Raw genomic sequence first — 10989 nt, forward strand, 5'->3', positions numbered from 1 at the left:
GGGTGAGGGTGAGGGTGAGGGTAGCTAGCTAGCTTTAACATTTATTGGTGAATCTTCCTTTTCCAGATTTGTAGCGTTGGGTTGGGTTTCCTTTCCCCTCAATCTTTCTTTCTTGACGTATATATATATATATATGTAAATTATATGTTGTCCTTTGTGTGGACGGTGGAAGGAAGCTGGTGCCTGGTGGAAGCATATCTGCCTTGATTAGCTCTGCCTGCTCCAAATGATTACTGTGCTCTCCTTCCTTCATCCTTCAGGCTTACTGTACCTTCAAATTTCAACTTTCATCAAGATAAAAAAGGGTTGGAATGCAAACTCTTTGGGCTTGGCTTGGCGTTGCTTTGCTTTACGCAGTTAGCTAGGCGGCCACAACCATTTCCAAGTTCCTATATTTATATATCTTCACTTGCGGATATCATATCAGCCATCAGGTGAGTTAATGTTCAACTAGTTTAATCAATAATTCCACATCGTTTAAGTATTTGATTACTTCATTGTATTGCTTCAAAATGGAGAATAATTTGCCTCTAACAATGTTCTGTCTTGCTCAATTTTCTTTTCACTGTACGTGTATTGGTTTGGATTTGGTTTCATGTATCATGCTTGATTAATATTGTCTTAGGAATTGATGTTGATTATATATCAAAGTAAGGAGAGAGAGAGAGAGAGAGAGTGAGTGAGTGTATATATCATACATGCTATCAACTGTTTTAGATTTATTATATATGAATTATGTTGGAACAAGAAAGATGCCATTATATATATACTATCACTTCTGTCAAAGCAAGATGCCATTATATATATATACATGCTCAGTGGTTACTGATGAAAACTTCATGAAACTCTTAGTCTGCAATGCATGCATATGATTCTGTTATACATGTGATCGAATTTGAGGATAATTTCATGTAAATAATGGCCACTCTAGGATTTTATTGGCTCTGTGCCAAAACAAAAATAGGGTCTCCTGTTAAATATCTTCAACGAAAGTATTATAAAAAGAACCGAACATAATGATAGCAAACTTACAAATAAAACTCATCATCATCTGTTTTTTTAATACTCTAAAGAATTATTAATATTAACCAAATAATTCAATGGGAACATAAGACCAAATCTTGATGATCATCAAATTACTAATTATCATTCAGCAATAAAAAAGATAGTAACATATGAAGAAAAAAAAAAGTATCAATGAAATCATAGGACAATATCATCACATCATCTCGTGATACTCCCATCCAAAATTTACCTAAGGTTATATTATTATAAAATATAAAAAATAAACCTACAGTTTATGGTTTTAAGGGACCTATTGAACCCTTTATGGTCTTGCAAGGCCAAGAACATACAGTTTCGAAGATCAAGATGTCTAAAATCTTCTGATAGATTTCCATGGAAGACAGTTGAGGTATGGTGTAGTTGTTCAGGGTGCTGATTGCTTGGCTTTTTTTTTTCCTTCCTAGTTTTCTAATTTTAAAGATAAAAAATAAGGGTTCAATCAAGGTGGTAAAAACTTAAGGCATGTGGTAAATTTTGAATGGAAGTATCACGAGGTAACGTGAATCATTATATAATTTCTCCAAATAAGAATGTGGTAATTAAGAAACGTGAAATAGGAAGTTTGAATTGACATTATCACAAAAACCTTAGCCCCCCTAATCTCTGCAAAATCCTCGATCCTCTCAGCTGAAATAATATGATTGTTTGTTACTTAAGTGAGACATCTCCCTTTGAAATTTATATCTGAAAAACCTACATATAGGTAGCTACTGGTAATATGGTACGGATAGAATATTTAGAGCTGCCATTAAGATTAGCTGTAACTGATCGAAAAATGCAGTCTTGAACAAAGAGAATAGTTTCCAATTATAAAATAGTGAACAGACAACCCCCGACCCACCCCCCCAAAAAAAAATAACTGATAGAAAAATGCAGTCTTGAACAAAGAGAATAGTTTCCAATTATAAAATAGTGAACAGACAAAACTGATTTGAATGTAAAGTCCTTATTGGCTCTCGGATTCTGAGCTAGTTCAAGTTTGTGTTAGGTTCCTTCCTAGTTAACTCTGTTATCTTTGTGGTTTCCACAAATTTACACTCCAATATTTCTTGTCTCAAACTCAGAACAATCTGATTATTCTTCTGTTAGATTGAACCAAAATTTTGAATAAACATATAGTTTATTTGGAGCCTTCATACATTCTTAAATTGGAAATTTACTTTCGAAGTCAAACCGTCGATGAGAAAACAATTCCTGTTTTTGTTGTAAATGAACTACAATTTACATGTATATGAGAAGATGATGATGCTAAGAAATGGAGTCTGTAGGCTATATCTCCTCCTGAACATCAAATGTAGCAATTGACAATAATTTGATCGCAATTGATAAGAAATGATAGGAAGAAATATGCTAATTAAGAATAAGGTTATTGTTGCTTGGATTTCAAGAATTGTTTGCTACACCACCAGCACTGATGTTTACTCAAGTCATCATTTTCCAATATGTTCAGATTTGGTTATTCTACTTCAAGATTTGGTTATTTTCCACTATGTTTACTTAAGGCCATATAGCTATAAGCTTTAAGCTGGTTTCTTCAATACAGTGGTGCTATGGATGGCATGGCAAGGGCCCAGCTTATGAAGATACTTAATTAAGGTACATTGCCCTTCCTTTTTTTAATCCCCTGTTTTAAGATTTAAACTTCTAGGATCATGTCATTAACACCTCCCACTGCCACAAATAGTAAAATGTACAGAAAAATGGGGGTTTATGTCAGGTTAATAACAACTCCCATAAATAGTCAGCAGATTTGAAGCAACAACTCCCATAAATAGTCAGCAGATTTGAAGCAACAACTCCCACAAGCCCCACAAAAGGAAGCAACAAGCTCCATTATTGGCACACCTTTTCTGCTTTGCCATATTTGAGCATTTTTTCCCTGTCCTAAATCCTCAAATGATGCTTCTAGTTATGTTCTTCTCTGGGATATTTGTTTCAGGGTGGTTTGTTGAAAACATATATGTTACTACTTAGAGAAAACAAGTGCTGAAACATTCAAGATTGGGCTTGCTTATGAGATTAACCGAACTAATAGAATTTGATGACAGATGAACTAGGTTGGGCTTGCTCATTAGATTAATTGAACTAATTGATCATTAATTAGTCCATTCTAACATTCAGGTGTACATGACCCAATGGGAAAGGTTTCTTTCTACTTCACTAGCTACTTTATGTTCCTTCTCAACTTTTTTGTTTTCATTGTGGGCAACTTTCTGAAGGAGTTGTGGATAATATTTCATCCGCCCAAAAAAAAAAAGGAGTTGTGGATAATACCCCTTTTTCATTCCTTTTTTTAAGTACAGAGTATTACAATGAACTTTCTAAACTACCTCAGCTAAAATTTAAAAAGGAATTGAAATAACCCACCTCTAACCATGCGCCCTATTCAACTTCTAAAATAGAGAGACTAATAGGAGCTTCTAAATATAAGGAGAAAAAAAAGACTCAGAGCATCCACAATGATGCTCTCTATTTCTTAGCTAAGATTTGGCTAAGAATATAAGAAAGCTATTTTAAGAGCTCTCTACAAAATTTCAACTCCAACCATACTCAATAATTTGGATAGTCATAAATGCTATAACTCATTTTTGATTGGTCAATCTCTATTAAAAAATAGTTAGCATTAAATGCTTATATATTTAATATTAATTTAAGCATTTATTTAATGTCAACTATTTTTTATTGTTGCTTTTGTGTTTATACTTTATTCAAAAATTGAATTTAAAAATATTAAAAATATTTATGACTCTTTAAATTAGAGAGTATGATTGGAGTTAAAATTTTATAGAGGGCTCCTAAAATAGTTTCCTAATGTTTTTAGCTAAATTTTAACTAAAAAATAGAAAGTCTAAACTATAAGGGATAGAGATTTCTCATACACATACAACCAAGATGTCACCTCTTATATGCAAGTCAAGTTAAGACCCTTTTTCTCTGGACTAGACCCTAATATTACTAATTTATTGAAGAAAGAACGTGTAAGTTAACATTTAGAAGATAATCAGGTTTCAAGATTAGGTGGACGGCCAGCAGTGGTGCAATTATTTCTTGCACTATAGCTAGCTAATAATGGTTTAGACCAACTCAGAAGGAGTGTCATTTCTCATATGCGCAAGGGTACTTTCTCCACCAGATTGGGTGTTTCCCACTTCTCCAATTGATCCAACCACTCAAAGACAAACTGTTATCCCATCACCAATAGGGTGTTACCAGGTGTAATTTGCTCGTTCTTTCTCTTAGGGTTTCTCAGGTACCGCAGTCATGATTTTCTAGGGTTTCTCAGAGTAGGTCAACTTTTTCTTCTCATCTCTCTCCCGCAGATTTTGGGACAGGAAATTCCCGAATAATAATTTATGGTTTCTTTTCAGGTATTTTTTCTTTTTGAGTGTTTTGTGGGGAGGGGCGTCTCATCGTGGTTTTGTAGATCTTAGTTTTTCTTACAATTTGTTTCTCCTGGCTCTACTTCAACTTCAAAAGAGAGAGCACGAAAGGTAAGTTCATGCTCAAGATAGTAGTTTCCATGAACAAATTTCAAGATCATTAATCTGTGGGTTTCTCTGGTATTCTAGTTTCATGGAAGTTGGATTGGAAAGACGATCTTTCTACTCCTTTCTAGGGTTTTCGTTGGCCTCTTTCCACATTTAAAGCAAAAACAAAAAGTAGATGTTGATGGAAGAGATCTTGAGGCTGGAGCAATACTAATTGCTATGAACAGCCTCTGTACCCTGACTTCCATTATTATATCTCTTTCTCTTATAATCTCTCTCTGAAATATGCAAGATCCGGATTTGTGTGGCTTCGATCTATTCAACATGTTTTGTTTTGATACGTTTCTTTTTGTGGTCCTGCGCCCGCCTGCCCGCCTGCCTTTGTTTTGATATTTAAGAGGGCTCAATCAGGTCTGGTCAAGGTTGCAGGGTTGGGGTAACCTGCAGGAACTGGTCGCATGGGCACCTGTACCTAAACAATAGAAAAGTAAAAGTAGGAATCAAAATTTAAGTTTCAGTACTACATAACTTTTGTTTCATACCAATTACACGTATATTTTTGGGAACTGAATATACCTTTTTTTTACCTTTTCTTTTTATAAATGAAATTAAAATATTCAATATATATGTATGTGTAGGTCTTTGCTTTGGTTGAAGAAAAATGAAAATGAACCCGAGGATCTAGGGTGTGATATTTCTGGGATGTGCGGCAGGTACAATCGCACAATTACAATACGATAATGTTGCGAACAAAAGAAAATTGCAGTTACTTGCAACTTTTCAGTTATGAGTGACCAAAACACTCTGATGCAAATTATTAGAGCACACTTGCCCATTTGAAAATAAAAAGGTTTGTAATTAGCCAGTTGTTAGCCAGGTTCATGTCATCTTCATCATGAAAGATAAAAAAATCACTTATATTGTGTCTTTTTCTTATCGCTCAGTTTGATAAGTTCAATAATGAGTGAGAAAGAGACCGTGAGAATAAAAATAAAAATATTCATTGGGAGTCTGAAGACAAAGGCGGAGATGGAAGAACTCAATCAACTGAGTCATATCTCACTGGCCGAAAAAAGATATATAGAATTAAACAACAGTAATTATAGCAAAAAAGAAGACGATAATTCATGTGTCGCCTTGTTAACCCTTTCTTTTTCTTTGGTTTCGCTACATGATATATCATCCACAATTTCCTTTCTAGAAATTTTAACAGAAGACGAACGTTAAAATCCAGATGGGACGGCTATTCTTTCTTTAACCAATGAACCACCTTTTCTTCCTGGGACGACACCATCATGTCCTGTAAAAGTAAATGGGAATAATTGAATGGGGGAAGAGAAAGAAAGAGAAAAAACAAAATTGGTTTTTAAAAATGGATGAATTATGTATTGTATACATTGCATTTACTAATGGTGTCTTGTTTGATCGAATAATCAGAGATATGATTTTGAGTAAGCTGGTACATGATGGTGCCAAATATGATTGAAATCGATTTCATCTGATAAATTCAAATGGTATAATTTCTAGCAAAAAGGAGTAAAGGACAAGAGCAGCAACTAGGACGGAGGCCACCATATCGCAATCTACACCGATCGGGAACAATATGCTTATGGGAGCCAACAATTTCATATGTTGCCGTCATATCATTGTTACATAAAATTCAAGCCGCAATCTTATTCCATAATATCCGTACTCTTTCGGAAACAAGGAGGTGAGTTGAATCTATACAATTATAAATTAGGGATGTTTATTTTTCTATTTCAATATTGGGCTTCATTTGATGGTAAAATTATATATTTCAATCTCGGTCCATATGATATGATACGAATCTTACTAATGTGAAAAAATGTGTACGAATGTAATTATAAGGAACATAATGAACTTATGTTTTGGGATCTTTATAAAGTCTCTCGGTATTAATTAGTGTCTATTTAACTTTTCTTGTTAGGTGTGACTCGTCCCATATACCGAATATTTATAAACAAAAAAAGCTACATAGGCAAAACTACAAACAAACAAGCAAAGTCACATCAAAACTTTACTTACCTAAAATCTCAAAATTAGCTGTGTTTCTTTTTCCTCACTTGAAATGGTACTCCAAAGAAAAGTTTCATTTGAAATCCCTCATAATTTTCTAAAAGAGTTAAATGTATTAATATGCACATTTACTATTTCCAAAGCCAATTAAGCAATTTACACTGAAAACTCAAACTCAAACGCAGATTTTAGATCTGCTATCCAAATAGACCCTTTTGAATCATCTCCTTTATAATTTTTATTATGTAAGTCAGCTTCATTTCACGAAACCAGGCACCTCCTAAGATGAAGTGACTCTGGAAGGTATATATATATAGTCACCATCTGGCTATGAAATGCAGGTTACCTGTTGTCAATATTAAGATGAAACTAACTCAAAACAAGCATATCATATATGTATAGTTGTACTCTGGATGGATGCTAAAAATCTGTTGAATTATCACATCCTGCCTGGATGGATGCTAAAAATCTGCACTCTCTTGTCCTAATAAATTAGGATCGATCTTATAACCTCGTCGAGAACCAAATAAGTAAGATTCCAAATGCTATAAAAACACTCCTAATTAATTCAAGATCCTTTCCATCATATAAATATAAGAAATCAGCTTCTATCATGAAACTACTACTTATGTAAATAGAACTCTCATCAGAAATTATATTACCTATATTGTCCCCCCATTCAGCAATGATTTCAGGATCATTTGTCTGTTGATATATTTCTCTCCTCATCAGGTCTCAATGGGCTTTTGGAAGCATGCAGGACTTGAAATTGGGAAGTACTAGTGGAGTGTCTATTCAATGATCGCTTCTAACAAGATAAGTTGATCAAATGCCTGAATTCATTGACTGGAATGCACTTAGGGAGTTAAACAGATACATGTATGCATACATAGTATATGGTTGAGAAGTGACCCTAACCCTTTTTTCAGACCTTATATATGTATCTAAAATTATGGGGTGATATAGCCTAAAACTAAACCTTATACCTGGAATGCTTAACCTATACCCGAAAACAACATTGCTTGGATTCAAATATAGAGTGTCAACATAAAAAACACAGAAGCAAGGAGAGCTATTATTCAGAGTATGAGAACCGAAAGAAAGGGAACCAGAATACTAATTTTCATTTACATATTTTGTAGTTCAGAGGAAGATTACAATAAAGATACTTAATTTGCTATATTACATTATTCCAAACAGAAAGAAACGCAATACACAACAACAATAAGCTAGTGATGAGAATGTTTTGAGGCGCTTGAAATTAAGATTAAAGATTGAGGAGAGAACTCCACGTTAGAATAGATTATGAGGATTGTTGTAGACCTCCCATGGTTTTCCAAAGAATTGGATGTCTGCAAACTGATGGTGCTGCAAATTAAGAGTAGAAAATTCTTATTAATGTGCCTTACTTACTTATCTTGGACATATTTTGTGTGTCTGTGTGTGTGTGATTATATATATGTGCACGTTTGTTAGAGTACCAGAGATTGAGTGCATTATATACATATAAATGTCAGACATTTTATTTGTGGTGAAAATAAATAAATAAAAATAATAATAAATATATATATCAGAATATTCAAAACTTGTTGTTGGAAGTTACCTCTTGGGAAATTCCAATGTTTTGCTGCAGAGAACTGAATATTGAAGGGGGGCTCCACTTTCCCATAATCACCAAAGGATCATGTGTAGTTCCATGATCAACAACCAAGTCTGGATGATCTCCTACTTGGCAGCTGCTCATTGGTTCTTCAATCTCGTGATGAACCAGCCCCTCCAATGAATTGATGCTTATGTTGTTGTTGTTGTGGCTTTGAGTCCCAGCTGATTCTTCCCCAGTTTCAAAGGGGCTCCAAGAACCCAATCGGCTCAGGTTTTCCTGATCACCTCTTTGCTTCTTAGATTGATCATCAACATCAACTACTCTTTGATGCGTCCGCTGCTTTTCTCTTGCTTTTTCCCTTGCCCTTGCCCTTGCCTTTTCCCTCGAAGCTTTTGAAAGAGGGTGAAATGCGGTCTTCCTTGACAATTGCCGGCGGGCAACCTTTCTCTCTTTGGCTGAAGGCTGGATCTCGCAGCTTTGTATTAGTTTATCATCACCATCATTTCCCCCATCAATATTAATGTGAATGTTGGTGTTTGTTGCAGCCTCGTCTATGCCAGATATCACTTCGCATGACTCAGAAGTGGCAGGAGATGTGCTTTTGGTAGAGCTCATCATGTGTTTGCAGTCTCCTACTAGTTTCTTGATTTCAGGTGTGGCCTGAATGAGCAACCACTCAACGGTTTTGCTGGCCTTGTCAAAGTGCAGTGCGTCTTGCAACCAGAAGAACTTGCGGGCAACTTCAAGCGACAATCTCATTCTGCGGTCCCTGAGGCCTCGGGCAGTATTTATCTTGCTGTGGCGGTCTCTCTTGCAAGACCTTCTTCTCGGGATCTGTGGCTGATCCATATTCATCATCTCGCCATGATTTTTGTTGGAATCCCAATCCACCATTTTAATATTGAGAGTAGTGGAAGTGGTGGTGGTCTGACGATGATCATCGGCTAAGGTGTTGTTAGCAGCAACAGCTTCCCTCATAGTAGTAAGGGGTGGTGCTTGTTGTGAGTCATGGAGCGGCATGTCATGGACATGGTCATGCTGATGGTCATAGTGATGGTGTTGTTGGAAGAGTAAAACATCGTCGTCTTCTAAAGGAGAGGGGAAGTAGAAGAAAGACAAAGGATGGTGATGAGGGCCTTCTTGTTGTCGTTGTTCTTCTTCTTGTTTGGAATTGAGATTGGGATGAAGGGAATTGGGGTTTAATGTAGTGATTTCATGGAGAAAAGGCCGGCTGTGGAAAAAGGATTGGTCGACATGAGGATAAGACACGGGTAATTCGTTGCCAGTATTGTTGAGATTATTGTTTGAGTTTGAGGGAAACATTATATCCCCTCTCTTAGCTTGTTGGGGTTGCTTTCAAGAGTTTCAATGAAATAGCACCAAGCGATTAACCCTAGTTACCTAAGAGCAGCTAGTACAATTAGTACTGTTGGGGGGGAGGTGATGTTGGTCTAGTGATGGTGAGGCTTGAACTTTGAGAACGACTTGATGATGAGCTGAGCCATTGAATGAGTTGAGCTAAAGATGTTCAATTTCATGCACCTCCACACCGGCCCTTTTGAATGCATTTGCTTTCACCTAGCTAGCAGCTACCTCTTTGTCTGCAAGAGCAGGACGACTTGAGAAAGACAGCCATGTTTTACTGTTTTTGCGGCCAGCTGAGCTTATAGCTTGAGAAAGACAGCTGCCTGCTCATGTCTATAAACACACATTAATTCATAGATATTAGACAGTATATACAGTTGTTTATGTGTATGTATATGTGCACCTTTATTTATGTGTATTTATTTGGTGTCTTCGTGTGTGTGTGCGCGCGAGAGAGAGCTAGCTAGAAAAAAGAGAGATATATACACAGAGATCGTACATTTACCATCGATCATCATCGTTGGGGACACAGAGAGATTGAGAAAGACAGCACAGCAACACTATACCATATGTCCATGCTTTGCAGGTTGAATATATATATACATATATATATAGAGAGAGAGAGAGAGAGAGAGAGAGAGAGAGAGAGAGAGAGAGAGAGTAAAGAAAGGAGGAGGATGGTAAAGAATCAAAGGAGGTAGGGAGGCAATTTATTGCCGAGACAAAGGAGCTATCTTTTTCTTAATCTTTATATCATCTTTTCATCAAAAAGTTGGCTCTACACTTTAGAGATGATCACTGATATATTGTGGGAAGTGAGTGGATAGGAAAACACCTAGTATTTGCACCACTTCACGTGCTGTGCAGGTGGCCCGATTCAGATCATCTACACAACACAATTATATTCCCCATTAACTTCAATATATAACCAAGCCTGCCCTCTTCTCTCTCCTCTCTCTCTCTCAACAAATTATATAACCAAACTTGCAATATTGCATGGAATCCACAGTCCACAGTCAAGAGCTAGCTAGCTATAGCTAGATGGAGAGTGGGCTCTGTGGGCTCTGTGTTTTGTTTTAAGAAGATTCAACGTACTACTTACTAACATTACTGTGATTTTCTTTCTTTATATGAATATTCCTTCCTCTAATAGTCGTCTTGAGTTTCAATCAATTTAGACAATTAATTTGAATCATATATATCATCATACCATATATTCAAGAATTGTCACATTAGTTTTCACTAGTTAAGGGAAAGAAAAGGAAAGAAACTGAGACATTAACGTTGTAATACATGAAAAGTCAAACAACATATATATATATATATCAAAAGGTAAACAAAAGATAAAATATCTTGCTCCAAGTTTTGCTAGCTAGCTTTTGTGTTGTGTTCTTTCTTTTGTGTTTTTGCTATGGGCTAAGAAATAATGAC

The 10989-nt window shown here is 35.8% G+C and overlaps 1 protein-coding gene across 2 annotated transcripts; it reads right to left on the reverse strand.

The window, feature by feature from the left end:
• Window positions 1-7689: 7689 nt before the first annotated feature.
• On the reverse strand, window positions 7690-10281 carry BRC1 (TCP family transcription factor). 2 transcript variants are annotated; one of them, XM_008245812.3, is made up of 3 exons: window positions 10064-10281; window positions 8194-9891; window positions 7690-7958 (listed from the first exon to the last, which is right to left on the reverse strand). In XM_008245812.3, exons 2-3 carry the CDS (start codon window positions 9514-9516, stop codon window positions 7884-7886), a joined length of 1398 nt encoding a protein of 465 aa, XP_008244034.1. In that variant the 5' UTR covers window positions 9517-9891; window positions 10064-10281; the 3' UTR covers window positions 7690-7883. The 2 variants fall into 2 exon arrangements, with proteins under 2 accessions (XP_008244034.1, XP_008244033.1); XM_008245811.3 differs by having other exon boundaries at window positions 10058-10281.
• Window positions 10282-10989: the final 708 nt, after the last annotated feature.

This window comes from Prunus mume, linkage group LG7, assembly GCF_029339155.1.
Source record: "Prunus mume cultivar Tortuosa linkage group LG7, ASM2933915v1, whole genome shotgun sequence".
Lineage (NCBI taxonomy): Eukaryota > Viridiplantae > Streptophyta > Magnoliopsida > Rosales > Rosaceae > Prunus > Prunus mume.